This window comes from Neofelis nebulosa, chromosome 1 (assembly GCF_028018385.1).
Source record: "Neofelis nebulosa isolate mNeoNeb1 chromosome 1, mNeoNeb1.pri, whole genome shotgun sequence".
NCBI classification, from domain to species: domain Eukaryota; kingdom Metazoa; phylum Chordata; class Mammalia; order Carnivora; family Felidae; genus Neofelis; species Neofelis nebulosa.
Genome location: NC_080782.1, coordinates 47141008 through 47159102, shown reverse-complemented (window position 1 = coordinate 47159102; position 18095 = coordinate 47141008). Strand labels below are relative to the sequence as shown.

The window sequence follows — 18095 nt, the reverse complement described above, 5'->3', positions numbered from 1 at the left end:
CTACACAGTGTTTGAGCTGGAAGAGACCTTAGAGATTGAGATTAGATTCCATATCTACTTTACAGATGGAGGAAAGTGAAGGCTCAATGGGACCCAACATAAGCCAGTTTCCCCATCCCTTAGCCCTCAGACAGCTTTCTATCACTGCTCTGGAACGTCAGGACACAATACCCAGTGGTGTCCTGGGTACAGAGTCCCCCTCTAGGGCCTCCAAATTCTGCCCTAGGCCTTAAAGTCTTCTCTACCTTCTCCTCTCAAACTCTTCTCCCATAAGGATGTTCTTCAATTTGCGGGCTGGACAGACTACTATTCTCTCTATTTTGTATGATGAAACATACAAAGTCCGGGCCCACAGGCTACATGCTGGTGTCCTTGTCTCAAGTGGAGTAGGTACTGCCACTGGACAGCAGTCATAAAGGAACAAAGGTTCAGTGTGGCTAGATCTTCTCATTTATTTCTATAACAGCTTATTTTTTTTAAGTTTTTTTATTTATTGGGCGGGGGGGGGGGGGGGGGGGGAGAGGAGATGCAGGCTTGCCCGTGCACCAGCAGGGTAGGGGTGGAGAGAGGATCCCAAACAGGCTCTGCACTGTCAGTGCAGAGCACAGAGCCTGATTCGGGGCTTGACCTCACAAACTGTGAGATCATGACCTGAGCCAAAACCAACTGAGCCACCCAGGTGTCCCATAACAGCTTTACTGATGTAATTCACATGCCATGTTATTCATCTATCTAAAGTACAAACAAAATTCAATGGGTTTTCTTTGTTTCTTTGCATGTGGAGTCTACTCTCTTAAAGAGAAGCTCCAAATTTCTAGGTTTCCAGATATATTTTCTTGATTTTAAAATATAGGTGATTAAACTTTTTAAAACACAAGACCAATCAAAACCTGTCAGTAGGCTGGATTGGGCCTGAGGACATAAGGTGAGGAATGCCCATTGGTGACTTCTGCCTTTCAGGATGTAAGTCCCAAAATGACAGCCCCTGAATTGTCTACCCATGGATTTCAGGGCCTGACACCTATAAGTACTCAAAAACTTCTGAATGAACAATTCTGGGCAAGCACTCTGCAAATTTGCAGCTGCAGAGAGAGCCCTACAGCACATTACCATCCAACCTCTTTAAATATTATCACCACATCAAGAAACTTAGTACCTCCTATGGCAGCTGACTCCACATGGGGGCACTGCTGCTGGAAGTTATTACTTGACCCTCTACCTCCCACCTGCCATCAGAGTTCTACCCATAGGGCCACAGGAAGTAGGTCTATTCAAATGCTGTATTTCAGAACCGCCAGCATTTCCACCCACCCCAAGCTTTGATTCTTTGGGAAAAATAATCCTAGCTCCTTCAACCATTCCCTCCTCACAGAAAGGTGCATGCATCCCAGTGAGCTGCCTCCTCTGTGTGTTCCTGATTTCCTGTCTCCCTCCCACATTCCCTAGCAGCAGCATCCGGCTTCCCACACCCAACTCTGCTCTCACCACGTCCAAACTCTACCCCTACACTCAGCTCCACTTCAGAGAAAACCTAAGCCAGGCTATTCCATGCACATAATTGGTATCTCTTCCTCATGCTGCTGTTAATACATATACAGAGAACAGGAAAAGCAGAGGCCTCCACTCCCCCATTCACCCCTAAAGCTGGAGAAAGCCATCAAAGACAGAGTAGGGGGCGGGATTTCACTGCAAACCACATGAGTCCATTTCTTTGACATTCTACTGCTAGTGCATTCCTAAGCACCACAATTGTGGGCTTCTTGCTACAGGATTATAACCCCCACGGACTCCTTGATCCCCCTCTACCAGAGTTGCCTGACACCCCAAGACAGGGTCTGAAGAGCTGGCTCTAAGAAATAGCATGGGCTGCCTTCCCATGTATGCTCAGGACCCAACAGAAGGGATCAAGGGGCAAAGGATCCAGGAAGACAGAGAAAGGCTGGCTTTGGCACCTGACTTCTGTTTCCAGAAGACAACTTAGGTCAAAACCAAGTCTTCAACACTCTCAGAACTATCACTTCTTATTATCTGCCAGGCTCCGGCTAAGCTCTCATGTTCACCTACCCCATTTTCAGCAAAGACTCCAGCACATGAGGACTCCAGATATAACGCTATTGACTGAAGCCTAAAAGTTACCAACCTGTCTAAGGACACCCAGTTGCTAAGCGGCTGGGGCTAACGCAAACTGCGCCTGACGGACTCCCAAGGCTCCATTCAAACACCCCATTCTACTTCTTCCTCCAGAGGTGGAGTGAAAACTGAACCAGAGTGGGAGCCAAGAGGCTTGGGTTCAAGTCTCTGCCTTTCTCTGAACTGTGATTTTGAGCAACTCCTACTTCCTTTCTAGGCCTGAGGTATACAGCCTGTAAATGAAGGGTTTAGATTCAATGACTTCTGGGGTCCCTTCCAGCTCTACGTACTCCTTCCTCTCACAAAAAAAGGAAAGGAAATCCCAGCCCCTGAGAGCACAGCAATGGGGACAGAGTTGACAACTGGACACTGGGCTGGGTGAGCATCCTCAGGGACTCACTACAGCAGCCTATCTGTGGGCAAATGCAGACCCACTACTCCCAGCACAAGTCTAAAAACAGCTGAATTAAGCTGAAGGGAGGTGCCTCTAAAGGAAAGAAACTTCGTGCATGTGGCTATCTGTGGAAAAGCCTGCAGAGCGGCTGACAGCAGGCGGCCTAAGCCTAGGAAGTCCTGCAGCACGGGCGCCTCCCCTGGTGGAGATGGGAGTTGCCACGCCACCTGCAAGCCTGTCCCCTGCCACTACTTCCGGCGCTTCCTCCTCTTTCTGCTTCTCCTGCTGCATCAGTGTCAAGCGGGCTGGTGGCTCTAAGCTCAAGCATGAGCTCAGTTTAGGCCAGTACATCAGAAACTGTGCTTCTTCCGACAACTGAGATGCATTCCAGTAGTGCATCCTTCTGAAAGGTCAGAGAAATCCCATAAACTGGAGCTGCTTGCTCCCTACGCCTAAAGGATGACAGCTGATAATTGCCCAACAGTTAAGGAACAACTTGGGAATCTGCTCCCTTTTGTAATCTGGGAACCTTGCCCCAAAGGATCAGGCAGGAAACCCCAAACCATCTATTCTTAAGAGGTTCTCATGTGGCCAGAGTAATCTTTCAAAAAAAAATCTGACCATGCCACTCTCTCATTTAAAATCTTTGATGACTTTCCAGGGCGCTTGGGTGGCTCAGTCGGTTGAGCATCAGACTTTGTCTCAGGTCATGATCTCACAGCTGTGTTCGAGTCCCATGTCAGGCTCTGTGCCGACAGCTCAGAGCCTGGAGCCTGCTTGGGATTCTGTGTCTCTGTCTCTCTCTGCCCCTCCCCTGCTTGTGCATGCTCTCTTAAAAATAAACAAACAGTAAAAAAATAAAAATAAACTGTTCTCTGGTTCCTATAAAAAATAAAATAAAAATTTAATGGCTTTCCACTGCCTTCCAGTTAAAATCACAATTTATCTAAATCATCTACAGTACAGCCACAGGGAATTTACTCAATTCCCTGAACCCCAGGGCCTTTGCTCCACCAGGAATGAGCTTTCTTTCTAGTCTTTTTCTCAAATAACTCCTATCTATCCTTCCCATTTCAAGGGATTTAGCCACTGCTTCCTCCAGAAAGAATTCTCTGACCTTGATTGACTTGGGTGCCCCTGCTACACTCCCAGAGAATCTCACCACCTTCTTACACAGCACCTTCCATACTGGATTGTGAGTGCATGTGCTTCTCTCCCAGCACAGATTTGTTATTCACCACGGCATCTTCTCTGCCAAACTCAAAATGTGCTGTGAGGCTGTCAAAGTAAGAGATTCATCCATTCATTCACTAATTAAATGTTCCCTGAGCTGCCTACTATGTGCCAGGCATGTTGTAGACACAGGGATAAGCAGTAGCCAAATATCCAAGTCCCTAACTCAATGGTGATTAAGGGTTTAAAAAGAAAAACGAAGCAGGGTAGGAAGGATGGGGATACAGAGTACGGGATGGAGGCCTGCTGTTTTATACAGGGTGGTCTGGGAAGGCCTCTCCATCACAGTGTTACTTGAACAGGAACCTGAAAAGAGTGACGGTGGGAGCCATGTGGCTGAGGAAAGAGCATTCCAGAACTAAAGCCCTAAAGCAGAGCGTACACAACCTACTCTAGGAAAAGCAAGGTGCAATGCTATTGGAAGGGAAAAGTGGCAAAAGATAAGGTTAGAGCACTGGGCGGGGGGGGGGGGGGGGGGGGGGGATGGGTGGTGTGGGAAGCCACATCAAATGGAGTCTGAGAGGATACACTCAAAGGACTTGGAATTTTATTCCACGATGAGAAGCCATGAGAGGATCTTGAGCAAGAGTGACAGGAGACCAGGTAGGAGACCACTGCAGCAATCTAGGTGAGAAGCAATGTCGTATGGATCAGGCTCGCAAAAAAAGAGATGGTAAGAAGTGTTTAGCTATGGATCCAGTTTCTAGGAGCCAAAAGGATGTACTGGTAAATTAAACAGGTGGCAAGGATGACCCCAAGACTCTCAATCCTAGCAATTAGGAGGATAGTTCCTTACTAACTTCTGAATCTCACTTTCCTCATCTGTGAAGCTGGGATAAAAAGATAACCTGTTTGGCAGATGACATGGGCTAGAACATGTCAGGTACCCAGTAAGTGGGGACTATGGATGGTATCACTATGAACGATCTTGCGATCACCAGGAGCTTAACTAAGCTGGTGAAAAGGAGAGCAAAAACCATACAAAGCCCAGGTGGACCATTCATCCAGAAGGTTCCTGGCTATGGGGGGACTTCAGTTCCTCTGAGAGGGTTGCAACTTCATTTTCAAGTACAGAAGAGAAAAGCCTACCTTGAATTACTGGAATGCATGTCTGGAGGGTAAGGTGGTTACCACAAGTACGGAGGGTTATTACAAAGTGCCCTATAAACAGGACCTCTGATGGAGGGGCTCATCTGGGTTTACTAACAGTACCTCATACTGAGATGGAGAAGCCCCTCACTACATGTGACAGATTTAGATGGCTGGCTTTACAAAATTCATCAATAAAGACCCACGCTCCTCACACCTATACCTACAGCTTTGCCAGTCCAGAGGTACAGCCAACAGAAAGGTAACAAGTCAAGAACGTCCCTGGAATTCTCAGATAATCCCTCAGGGAGACACCCTAGGCTATCTGCCACAAGTCAGCCAAATGGCCCTGGTAACTTCTGCAAATAGTGTTGCTTGAAAATTAAGCTACCTCCTGATTATCCATACTCAGGAAAGTCACGAATAACTCCTCAGATGAGGTCACTGAAACCACTGTACACGTATCTGGCTTTGGAATGCCATCTTCTGGAACATAAATCGCTTACACCTGTGTGGGACATTTTAACTAATGAACAAGGCTACCCCATACTTTTATTAATTTGATCCTCGAAACAACCTCAGTACAGAGATTAGTCCCATTCTGTGTGTAAGAAAAACAGAGGTTAGGCAAGCTAAGGTCACCAAGTGAGAGAAGACACAGGGACTCTGCCCCTGTTCAGATTTAAATCACCTCTCCCTCTGCTCCTTCACCTGGCTCTTTCCTATGCTTTCATTAGCCAGGTGTCAAAACTTACTTCCTTTCATGAACCCCCAGCAAGGTAAGGCCTTGCTGGCCACTCTGTCAGGTAACTCTGGACTAGCCAGGGGTGTTTGTGAGCCCAGACTGAGGCACCTGTAAGCCCTCTTGAGGCCCCAGCACCCTAATTACCCACTTTGTGAGCTTGTCTTGGATTTTGCAAACAGGGGCACTCCCATCTGCCGAGCTCTCCATTTTAAAGAGGTTTTTGTGGTTTCAGGCCTGCTCCTCCTCCTCTCCCTGCCGGCCTCCCTTTGGGAGGGAGTGAGTGCTGAGTAACAGCTCTAAAATGCTTACTCTAGCCTAGGTCCCACAGTAGTCAGTGGGTGGGTCAGCCAAGAGACTCCACCCCTCAGGAGGTCTAGGGGTCAGACTGCAGAGACCAACCCTAGCCTGACCAGGGAAAGGTCTCCTTCCCCAGGCAGGCACTCACTGCCCAGAGAAGTATACAACTCAACTCCCCACCCCCTACCTTCCCTTCAGAGGGTCCTAACTGTGTGCTTTCTTTAGAAGAGAAAGAAATTTGAACTGCAGGAAAACAGCTTTAAACCCTCATTCATGGAGGCTAACCTAGCAGTTCTTAGCCAAGGGTGCACAATATAAACAGTTATGGAGCTCATCACCCCTGACCAGTAATTCCCTAATGGTCATCTAAAGTGATCAGATTTCCTCAGTTGTCACCAAAGTATCTTCTTGAAACTGTTTCAAATCAGAATCCACACAATGCATCTGACTGATGTCTCAAGTCTTTTTGCCTGTTAACAGTTCCCTTTTTAAAAAATGTCATTTATTGGTTGGTTGTCCTGTAGAATCGCTCACGTTCAAAAATTAGATAACTGCTACCTCGTGGTCAATCTGTTCCTCTATGTCTACACATCTACGGTTTTATTGGGTTGGGTTCAGTTCTTTGGTGGGGGGAGATTTTCATAAGCAGTGCTGTGTGCTTCCTAATAGGGTACTACAAGGCACATAACGTCTGCTTGCTCCGCAATGTCTGATATGCACCCCAAGTGATCCACCGAGGTTCGTGAAGCCAGAAGAGTCTAGCCCTCTCAGGACTTGGATTCAAAACTGGAGTTCTTAACCACCATGACAGACATACACGTACACATACAAAAAGCTCTCTTTTGGTTTCTTTCTTTCATGCGAAACAATTCTTGAAAGAAAGTTTTTATGATACTAAAAATACTGTGAAGACATTTAGACCTAATCAGATTCCCTCATTTTTAGATGAAGAAACAGAGGCAGAGAAAGCATGGGGTGGCTGGTATCCACAAGGCTGGTCACCAGCAGAATCAGAAGTGGAACAAGCATGCTTAATAATGGTCATCACTTATTATAAAAAGTTTTAAATAGCAGTTACTGGATAGGCAACACTTATTAGACGGTCTGTGCCTGGCATCATACTAAGGGCTTTATAAACGTTATCTTCCTTAATTCTCAAAACTCTTTGAAATAGTTAATTATCAATATTCTCATTTTGAGAATGAGAAAATAGTGGCTCAGAGAGTCTGAGTAATTCACCCAAGATTGCACAGCAAGTTAGAGGCAAAGCTCAACATATACAAATATCAAATCATGATGCTGCATACTGGAAACCAGTATGTCCATTATACCTCAATTTAAAAAAAACAGCAGCAGCTGCAGCAAAACAGGTAAAGCTGGGACTCAAAATTGCAGACTGTATGATTCCAAGGCAGAGAGAGCTCGTGCTTCCTCCCAGTCCACTTCTCAAGGTGGGGAAGGAAGAGGCCAAGGTCTGGAGGAGCTCTGATGCTATGCTGAAAACTGATACTCCAGATCCACAGAGATGCCCCACCCTAGTGCAACTAGGAGGGATCTGGGAAAGGGCCTAAACCTAGGAAGAAAAGTAAAGAAACAGAGTAGAGGTTTATTTGGGGCCAGCTCAGTGGGGTACAGAATCCCTGGGGTTGCCCTGGGTTAGCTGGGATCGTTAAGTCGTCTTTATTTTGTGCCATCAGTTAGCTGCACTTCAAAGGAACACACACAAAAAAGTGATGCCCAGAACATAAATACTCAAGGCTGAGACTCTGCCTAGGCTTTCCTTTACAGTCAAGAAAAAGACCACAGCACTGCTTAATTTTCTTATGACATGGAGATGAAGGTGCCACACAACCAACCCACTGATTCCCCCTGCTGGGGTGGGTAGAAGCTTGTGGTGATGACACGTTCAAGTCTCAACCCACTGCACATGCATTAGCCACAGCAAACTTTTAGTTCAGTTATAGCCTCTCCCCACTGCCCTGAGAGTACATGGACGCTCTCCCAAAGGTAGCTTTTAACGAAAGGCAAATAAACAAATCAAAATTTATTTTTAAAACATGCATCATACCACATTCCAGAGCAAAAAGAGCCAATTCTTTGGGTCAGCAACCTTTAAGATTATCCATAATATGCCCTTTGTGTCTGCGGGTAAGCAAAACTCCATTTTAAGGAGATGGGTCCCATGTATTTCACAGACTAGTGACACAATACCAGAAAAGGAAAGTACTGCATTGTCCACTGCCCTTATCTTACAGGTGGAAAAAACGGAGACCCAGAAAAAGTCCTGGAAAGCCCCATAGTCTCCCAGTCTCCCAGGCACTGGGCTACCACCACAGTGAATGATCACATCCCCAGGAAGCAAATAAATCATAATTTAATCCCTCTTATACAAATGGAGCTCAGACACACAATGGCTAAGCAACTTGCCAAGGAGGCACAACTACCAAGTGGTAGAGCTGACATTTGAGCCAATGCAGTTTTAACCCCAGAACCTTTGCTATGCATGTATCATTTCCCATCCTGCTTCTCTCATACTCAAAACTGAGTTGTGGCTAGAAGGAAAAAATTTGAAACGACTTCAAAATATTCTAGGGGAAGGAAATACAAAGAGCCAAAACGCAAATCCTGACTTGAAAACTACAAATGTAAGATGTGGAAGCTTAAACCAGAATAGAAAACAGCACAAGAAAGGGGGAATATTGAAAAACATCTTTTATTACTAGTTACTGCATGTGTCCCTTAAAGAACTAAAACACTAGCATCTGAGCCAAAAGGAGGGCTAAAAATAGGCATTTGCAGCAAGCTTTGGAAGCTTTTAGCTTTGCTTATGAGGCACTCATTTCTGTAGACTCCCAAAAACATATGCATCACAGAACACACAATTTCCCAAGACCACACTGTGCATTGGTGTCACACTTAAACCTGTCCAAGCTGCAAATAAAATCAGGGCTGAAAAAATAGCCTTAGCAATCCATGTGGACTCCAAAGAAAGGGCCACCATCTAACCTTATCAGACAATTTAATCACAAAATTCTCCCTCAAAAAGCACCCAAGCCCTAACAACAGAGAAGCTACTGAATTAATTGAGAGTTAGTCTAAGACTAGTCTAAAGGTTCAAAAACGGATGAGTAGACAAAACACTTTCTTGCCTTATGATTCCAGAAAAACAAGAACAGAACAAAACTCCCAGACTCAGAATTTTGCTTTGGGCACTTAAAGCAAGTTGGCTTCTCCACTCCAAGGAAAGGCAAGATGCCAGCCAAGCTGTCTTCTTCCCACGATCAATAACTCCAGTGACGCACCCTATCAAGGGCCCCTGCACTTGCACAAAATGCCAGCTCAGGCACCCAATACCACCTGATGTCATGGCTGATTTAAAACCCACAAGGCAGGTTCACCATTAGCTAAGCAGCAGCAGCCAGGGTGAGTAGCCCCATTTAAACTTCTGAAGAGTGCTCTCTCCTGGGGATGATTATACCCCTTTGAGTTTAAAGAGGGGGGAAGGACCAAAGACTGTCTTAAAAGTTGCCTTCCCTCCCACTGTGGGTGGATCGGGAGGGATATGCAAGAAAATGGGAGGTTTCAGCACTGCCCTTTGCATAAGAGGGTTCTGGAAGGGAAAGGGGGGAAGGGGAGAGGGCAGAAGGAAGAGAACACAGTTTGAGGTACTATTAGTAAACCTCAAATGTCCCCTCCCCCAAATGAAGCAACCTTAAAAGAAATAAAATTGCAACATGACATTTTCAGAATTGGCTGTTCTGGTTTCCCTAGGACTAAGGGTGATTCTAATCCCTTGAATGTGAAGGCATTAATCTCCTTCTTCAACTTTCCCCATTTTGATGGTTTAAACCAGTCAGCTTCAACCAGCGACTACAGAAGAGGAACACTGAAAAAGCAGTAACGCTACGGCCACAGGCCGTCATTATACTACAAGCGGGTTTGGACACTGGTCCATTTCAACAGGACCCAAAACAGATTCGCTGTGCCTCTCTATGCGCCGGCAAAGGGAGGCGGTAGGGCGCGCCCCCCACCCAAGCCGACGATGAGTCTCGGCAAAGGGAGGCCCAGACGAGCCTCCAAATTCTGCACCGCCTCCCCGCCCCCCCTTCCCCACGCTGACACGGCTCCGCCGGGATCTCCCAAGGGGCCGGGTCCTTAGGACCGAAAATCCGAGCGGGGAGAGGGAGGGCGCGGGGAGCGCCGGCCGGCAGTCACATGCCGCTCCCCGCGCAGGGAGGCACCACGTTGTCCCGGCTGCGGAGGAATGCCGGGAAGGGGGGCCGCGCACTCACACTCGCGCACACGCACAGTCCGGGCCGTGCCGCGCCGCGCCGCCAGCCCGCACCCGCCTTCCACCCCCAGCGCGGCGGCGGGCGCCGAATGCACAGGCCCAGCGGCCGCGAGCAGTCCGCGGGCCGGCGGCGCGGCGCATGGCGCCCAACTGTCACCCGCCCGCCCAGCCCGGCCACTCCCTCCCCCGTCGCCACACGCCCCTCGTGTCGCCGCATGCCCCTTTCCTCGCCTCACATTTTCCGCCAGCCCCTAACTGGATCCCCGCACACTCGCCATCCGGCTCCCTCTCGAGGCGGAAGGTCCCCGGGATCGGGAAGGGAAACCACCGAATTCAATGACACGTTGGGTTTCCTCTTCTCATCATTCTCCCCGTAACCGACCCCTCAACCCGTCACCAATGGCGATTCTACCGCCTATAATCGTCTACCAGAGAACAAAACTTGTTAACTTTTAAATCCCGAATCCGTGTGGTCGGTATCAACTCATCACCCGGCGCTTCGCTGCCCATGACATATGCTCATTAAACATTTACAACATGGGGACGATCGCAACGCTACCAAAACGGGGAGCATGGGGCGGGGTGGGAAAAGGGGCTTCCCAAGAAGGGGTTAGGCTAGAAACCGTCCTCGACACCCAACACGCGGAGGGAGGGGGGTAGGTGGGCCCTTTTCACCGAAACCAGCGCCCACCCTCTCCTGGCGAGGTAGGCCCGGACCATGCCGTTGCCCACTAACCGCTGAGGCCCAGGCGGTGGCCGCGGGCTCCCGAGGGCTGGGCCCTCCGGCAGGGGCAGCTTCCCGAGTATGTCGGGAAGGAGGGCACGGCGACCCAAGAGGCAATTAAAAAAAAAATCCCGAGTCACCACTACCAGTGGCGGACCCCCGGGCCCTGAAGGCCGCTGGGGGAGGGGACGCCCAAGTCCCCGGAAGAGGTCCCTGGACCCAGGATAGCAAACAGGGAGACCCACCTGGAGGGGACTGTCCGTTCACCGTGGCCAGGACCGGCGGCAGCGCGTTCTTAGTCCACGGGTTCACCTTGGGCGGAGGGGCCTCCACGAAGTCACGGCGCCCGGCGCCCGCGGCTCCGACCGCTCCTCCGCCAGCTCCCGGCTCGCCGCCGCCGCCCTCCTCCCCGTCGCTGACGGCCAGGCCCTCGGCGCCGGGTGGCTGCGGCGGCCGCGGGCTCTCGCGCTCCAGCTGCCCGGTGCCCTCCTTGTGTGGCTTGGCGCAGGGCGGCCGAGATCTCCGGGCGCCGCCGTCCGGCTCCCCCCCGCCGACGTCGTTCGCCCCGGGTTCGCCCTTGCCCTCGGGCGGCGGCGGCGGCGGCTTCTTCCTCACTAGACCCCCGTGCTCTTCGGCCTGCAAGAGCGGGGCGCCCCCCGGCAGCAGCGGCTCCACCTGAGTGGCCATCTGCGCGCCCGCCCCCCCGGAGAAGCCGGGCGCGCCCGAGGCTGCCTCCCCCGCCTCGAACTTGGCTTTCAGGGCACCCGCGACGCCTTCCTCCGGGGCGCTGGGCCCCAGTCCCTGCGGAGAAGGGTCGGGGTTCACGCTAGGCGCGGCCCCCCTCGCGGTCGGATGCAGCCGCCGTAGATCCGAGGCCCACTGGCGGGGCGGGGGGGGGAGGAAGGCCCCCCACTCTGCGGTCCAGGCCTCCTCGGCGCGCGTCCCCCCCCGCCCGTTCCTCGCAGGGCGCCCCCACCCCGAGCCCGGCAGGCTTCTCGTCCCGTCCCTCCCTCCCCCCCGCCGCCGGGGCGGCCCGGGCTTCCCGGCTCGGGGGCTGCAGCAATATGGACGGACGGGGGAGAGGCGCGGCGAGCCGAGGCGACCACGCGATCCGCGGCAGGCGGCGGGCGGGCGCGCGCCTCGCGACGCGGCGGGCGAGGGGAGGGGACGGCGCCGCGGGGACGCGCCCGCCGAGGCCGGCCCTCGGCGACGGGCGGGCGGGCGAAGGCGGCGGGAGCGCGCGCGCACAGCCTCGTGGCCCCGCCCCTCACCCCGCCCCTAGCCTCTGACTTCTCGGAGCACCTCCCGGGCTGGGGGGTGAGGGGTGCTCCGACCGGACGGGGGCGAGCACGTGCCTGATGCAATTCGGGAGGGAGGGCATTGAGGGGGGCAGGAGAGGTGGGTGGGGGAGGAGGGGGAGGTGTCTTAAAGGGCCAGCACGTCAGAGCGTTCGCAGGTGGAGCACATGGGAACGGGCCACGCGGCCGACCCGGCCTGCTCGCGCTCTTTAGGCTGGGTGCACCGAATTCGGGAGAAGGAGCCATTAATGTCATCCCGGATTTACAGAGTGAAGGAGAGGGGTGCCCATCCACTTCGAGGACGCGCCGACGCCGCCAGTTCCCTGGCGCCCCGCGGGCCTGGCCCCTCCGGGCCCGCCCGGGTGACCTTGGGCGAGTCGCCCTCACCTCTCCGGGCCGTACTGGGCTCCTCCCCGCGGCCCCGGACGGCCAGGACACTGCCCGGAGTTCGGTTCGACGCCCGGCCCCGAAGGCAGGCCCTTAACCCATGGGGACAAGAGTGCCTACGAAGTGGGAACGGAATTACCAACCCCCAACCTGGCCAGGCCCCCGAAACCGAATATTCATGGGCAGGAAATGTTTTTTTTCTAAAGAATTGCTTAGGGCGGAGTTGAACCAAAGTGATTGGGACTCAGATACCTGAGATTTTATCCTGGCCCTGGCCCTGCCCCTTACCAACTCTGCAGCAGTCATTTCCTCAGTGGACCTCAGTTTCTCTATTGTAAAACGAACCAATGGTAAATGACAGTGATTTCAAACTTCAATGCACATTCAATAAATATTTACTAACCTCGTACTGTGAGAACCTGAAGGGTTCTAGGAAAGGGAGTTTGGCAATCAGGCGAACAAGGTCTCTATCCTGGAATTTACACTCTGAGGTGGAGAAAGACAATAAACAGTGCTAAATGCTTGTTTCCTTTCTATGAAGACAATAACTACTACAGTGGTTGGTTAAACTAAATCAGCTACTTCAGTATGGATGATGAGGGAAAACCTTGAATGCAGATTCCAAATGTTTTCGAATGGAATATGTCTGGGATGGGACCTTGAAACCCGCAAGTCTAACAAACCTCCTTGGATGCTTACCCATCTGGTGGTCCCACACTTCACTTGGAGAATTCCTGGTTCTGACTGGCTGTGATCCCACCACCTCAAGACATAACAGCCTGGAATGTTGGCCATCTTCAAGGCAAGGATTAGAACACATGACCTGCTGGATATGGGAAAAGGCTTATTGAAAAGCCTCTTGGAATTGCCCCAGGGGACGAGGCTGGTTGTAACCATGACTACTGGGGAGAGATGCTGTTGGGGGATAATCTGACGTCTAGTTCCAGCTCTTCCATAACTTGCAACTCAGCCTCTGCACATTGGTCAGCATTCCAACCTTCCATGGGCACCCCTTTCCTGGTGGTGAAATGGGGGTAAAATTATGCCTAACTTGCTTCTACCCTCTCAGCTTCTGTGAGGGGTCAAATGAGACGTTAGTCAAAGTGCGGTGTAAATTATAGAGTCTGAGGCTGGTGCTTCAAGAGAGGTACCAAGGAAGGTAATGATCACAGGAATCTCAATGAATTTGAGTAGGATTCTTCATAATTGTATTATATATGCCCTTAATCGGAAGGTAAATTATTGTACCTTGCCACTGGAATGCACTATTTTTTATCATACTTAACTGGTATTTCCTGAAGAGGTTATTCACACTAGACCTTCTCTGAACCTTGTTAATAAGGGACATTATGGTCATTGGTCATTCTTTTCTATGTGCCTATAGTTGGAGGTGGAGGGTAGAGGCGCCCCCATGTAACTTGTGAGGGGACCAGGACTGTGTGCACAAGTATCCCATTCACACTACCCAGCCGTCAGTCTGAGCTGAACAAGCACCACCAGGCCTGCTGTTTGAAGGCTGGAGGGGCACTGGGATCTGCATGCCCTGGGCCTGCTCTGCCCCAGAAAGGGGCTCCTAAACACCAGTGCATCATTTTGCAAATAGGAGACCTGGGGCCAGAGACAAAATAAAGAAACTACATCTGAAACTAAGGCTGTTAGAGCTGGAAAAAGGAATCTTAACGATTATTCAATTTCCTTGTTTTGCAGATGAGGGCAGAGAGATTCAGAGAAGTGAAGTTATTTAAGCAAGGTCACACAGCTAGTTCATGGCAGAACCAGGTCTCACACCTGAATTTCTTGATCCTACGTCCAGTAGCCTTTTCTACATAAAATGTTGGAATTGGGATTTGAATTCAGGTTTTTATTATTTTAATTTAATTTAATTTAATTTAATTTAGTTTAATTTTAGAGAGAGTGTGTGAGCAAGAGAGGGGCAGAAGGAGAAAGAGAATCTTAAGCAGGTTCCATGCTGAGCGTGGAGCCTGTTATGGGGCTCGATCCATGACCCTGGGACCATGACCTGAGCCGAAATCAAGAGTTGGACACTCAACTGACCAAGCCACCTAGATGCCCCTGAATTCAAGTTTTTAAAAATTCCTGACCCAATGTGGCATTCTATATTCAGTTCTAAATGTTAATAATGACCAAAATTAGTAGTTACTTTTACTGAGTAGCAACTATATGCTAGGTTCTATGAGAAATACTTGACATTCATTATCTCACTTAATTCTCACAATAACCCAATGAGATAGGTGTTAATTCTGGCCACAAATAATTATTGAGTCCCTACTATGTGCCAGGCATGCCAAGGCCAGGTAGCTGTTATCTTCAATCACAAACGAAGGTGACTGAAATTCATCAAAGAAAATAAGAAAGTTAGGTGGGTGTCTGGAGTCACAGGCAGCAGCTGAATATCAGAGTGACCTTTTTCAAGGCAATGTAACTTCCCAGACCGTATTCTTACCCCCATACCACACTATAAGGCCTGCCTCTCTTCCTTCCAATGCAAAATTCACAAGTAATTATGGAGAACCCATCAAATACATAAGCCTAGGGAAGATCCTAAAGATATGGAATCTTGTTTCCCCCAAAAGTAAACTCTAATGGGGGGGAGAGGGGCAAGTAATTAAGCAATAGTTCACCTCAGGCCAAAAAGGAGGTAAGACAAGATTTGCTTTAGGCAGAAAGTGACAAGAACCAAACTAACTTGTGTGGCACCCAGGGCTTCAACACCCCATGTGCTTAAAAACACAGAGACACACAGTGAGAAAATCAAACTTAAAAAATAAAAATTATGGGGGCGCCTAGGTGGCTCAGTCAGTTAAGCATCCAACTTCGGCTCAGGTCATGATCTCACGGTCCGTGAGTTTGAGCCCCGCCTGTTTCAGATTCTGTGTCTCCCTCTCTCTTTGACCCTCCCCCATTCATGCTGTCTCTCCCTGTCTCAAAAATAAATAAACGTTAAAAAATTTTTTTTTAAATAAATAAATAAAAATTATAAAGTGGGTCCAAATACCTATTTGTATTTAATTGTGTGCTTGTTTGCTCCCAGTGCTGACAACTTCCTGAAGACAGAAGAGGCCACATGAGGGACAGATAGCCTAGAGACCTGATTGATAAGCTGCAGACCATCTCCGGTTTTGCTGAATGACTTTGGGCAGCCTCTTTGCCTTCCTGGGCTTCCATTTCTCTCTCCACAAAATGGGAAGCATAATACCTGCCTCTCTGGCTTATCAAGGTGAAGAAAGGTACAGTTTCCATGAAACTTCATTCTTTTGGGGGAAGCATAGGTAAAAGGTGGTGAGGTTCCTTGAGTTATCTGTGTTAGGATGAAAAATTTTAATACACATAGATGTACGGTTTTTCTCCTCTTTCAGTTTGATTTTCCAAAGGACCTTGTGTTTCTGGAAGAACTTGGGCTGTATAACTTATCTTCTGATATCAGGGGCTCCTGGGCAGGAGGCCTCTAAGCAGACCTGGAGGAGTGGGTGGGGTCAGCAAGGGAGGGGCCTTGGCCAATACGAACAGTGCCAGCTGGGGAGTGTTTTTCCAAACTCTGAGAACTCTTGGGTTTTTTGGCACATGCCACAAAATTTATTTCACTTCATGGGAGGAGGCTCAGCCTAGATCTCTTCTTGTGAAGTAAATGCAAACGGCAATAGTTAACTGAGGTGGGATGGCGGGGGTACTGTGTGTTCCCGTAGTACCTCGTTAGCCCCCAGAGCAACACAATTTGTGTAAGTATGATTATTCCCATTTTACAGATAAGGAAGTAGGCTCAGAGGCAGCCAAGCCTCCCCAGGGGGTTAGTAAAAAAGGAGCATGGGTTTGTAATGAAGAAGGTCTGACAGAGAATTTAACTTCCAACACATTCACCACTTGGACGTAGAGACAGGCCTCACCTCAGCCTCTCTCTCCTCCATTCTTCCCCCTTCCCCCAGCCCCACGCCCCTCCCTGGCATGCCTACACTCCTCAGATGGTCTCATGATGAGCTTGTCCACTGATTGTCCCCCGCCTCCCGATTCGATGCAGCCTACCACACTGCCTGAGCCAGTTCTCTGGACTCTTTCATGAACCGAGCCCTGCCTCTGCTTAACAACTCCCATTCGCGCCCCTCCCTGTCCTGCTGCCTCTACCACACCCAATACCCCAGCAGCAGTAGACCACTCACTGTTTCTTTCCTTCCACAAATATTTATTAAGCATCTACAATGTGCCAGGTACTGCCTAGGCCCTGGACATAGAGAAGTGAGCAAGATACACAAATTCCCTGCTTTTGGGAAGCTCCTGGTCTTACACGCTGTGGCCCCCATGCTTTCCTGCCTCAATTCATGTAAATTCTTTTACTGTGACATTCCTGATCATAGTGAAGTCCTGAGTGTGAATCCCAGCTTGACTGTCTGCTGACTTTGAACAAATATTTAACTTCTCTCTAAGCCTCAGTTTCCCCATCTGTACATTGGAGATGATAATACTACTTATCTCATAGAGCTCTGGTGATTTTTAAAGGAGATAATGTGTATAATTTAATAGGACAATGCTTGCACATAGTATGTAGTAAGTAAGTATTACCTTTCATTACTTTTATTATTGCCAGTAATGCCATTCCATTTCCATTTGTCCAGAATTCTACTTATCCTTCAAGGCTCAACACAAAATGCCAACTTTTTCACAAAATCTTATTTAATTTCCAGAACTAGAATAGATTTCTCCCCACTCTTTTTTTAATTTTTAATGTTTATTTAATTTTGAGAGAAAGAGAGACCACATGAGCAAGGGAGGGACAGAGAAAGACTGAGACACAGCATCAGAAGCAGGCCCCAGGCTCTGAGCTGTCAGCACAGAGCCCGACGCAGGGCTCAGACTCACGAACGACGAGATCATGACCTGAGCTGAAGTTGGACACTCAACTGACTGAGCCACCCAGGCACCCTGATTTCTCCCCAGTCTTAACTCCTAGTGGCAATTTCCCTAAAGCATATAGTATTGTTTATTTCCTTTCTGCCCTCAATTATGGTTACTTATAAGTATGTCTTATCTTCCATCTAGATTATGTTTCTTGAAGGCAGGGATTGCATCCCATTGTTCTTAGTGTTTCTTATTGTAGTCATCAGTGGTGCCTTCACAGCAGGCCCTCAGTGTATTTTCTGGACAAATGAATGAATGAATGAATGAGTGCAGGATCGCTCCTGATCACATCAGTGTTTCAGTAACTAGAATGATACTGTCAAGGGCCAAGTGCTAACTTTCATGTATACTTAATATATAATGTAGATAATAAATGTTTAGTATAATTATATAAATTATATATATACTTTGAAATGATAAAATATAATGTGAAAATAAAATGTGCTAACTTTAGCAAACAAAGTATTTTAAGTCTAACAAAGCAAAACGCGCATATAAGCCCACAACCCAGAGACACTCACTGGCAACGTGTTGGTGTATTTTCTTCTGGTCTTTTCTCTATGTATATTTTATCTAATTGAGGCAGTACTGCAAATTCA

The 18095-nt window shown here is 49.1% G+C and overlaps 1 protein-coding gene and 1 long non-coding RNA gene across 5 annotated transcripts in view; one reads left to right on the top strand and one right to left on the bottom strand.

Moving 5' to 3' along the window:
* Window positions 1-12014, bottom strand: part of LARP1 (La ribonucleoprotein 1, translational regulator) — a 56299-nt gene extending 44285 nt beyond the window's left edge. For all 3 annotated transcript variants that reach the window (XM_058721067.1, XM_058721075.1, XM_058721085.1), the window contains exon 1: window positions 11149-12014. In XM_058721067.1, coding sequence (XP_058577050.1) covers window positions 11149-11590 — 442 coding nt within the window. In that variant the 5' untranslated portion in view covers window positions 11591-12014. The remainder of the gene's footprint in view (window positions 1-11148) is intronic.
* LOC131506954 (uncharacterized) overlaps window positions 9222-18095 on the top strand; it is a 72294-nt gene continuing 63420 nt past the window's right edge. The window contains exons 1-2 of one of the 2 annotated variants that reach the window (XR_009259243.1): window positions 9222-9311; window positions 15641-15836. This is a non-coding gene — a long non-coding RNA (uncharacterized LOC131506954). Of the gene's footprint in view, window positions 9312-12315; window positions 13823-15640; window positions 15837-18095 lie in introns of those variants that run through there. The other variant, XR_009259242.1, reaches the window with a different exon arrangement.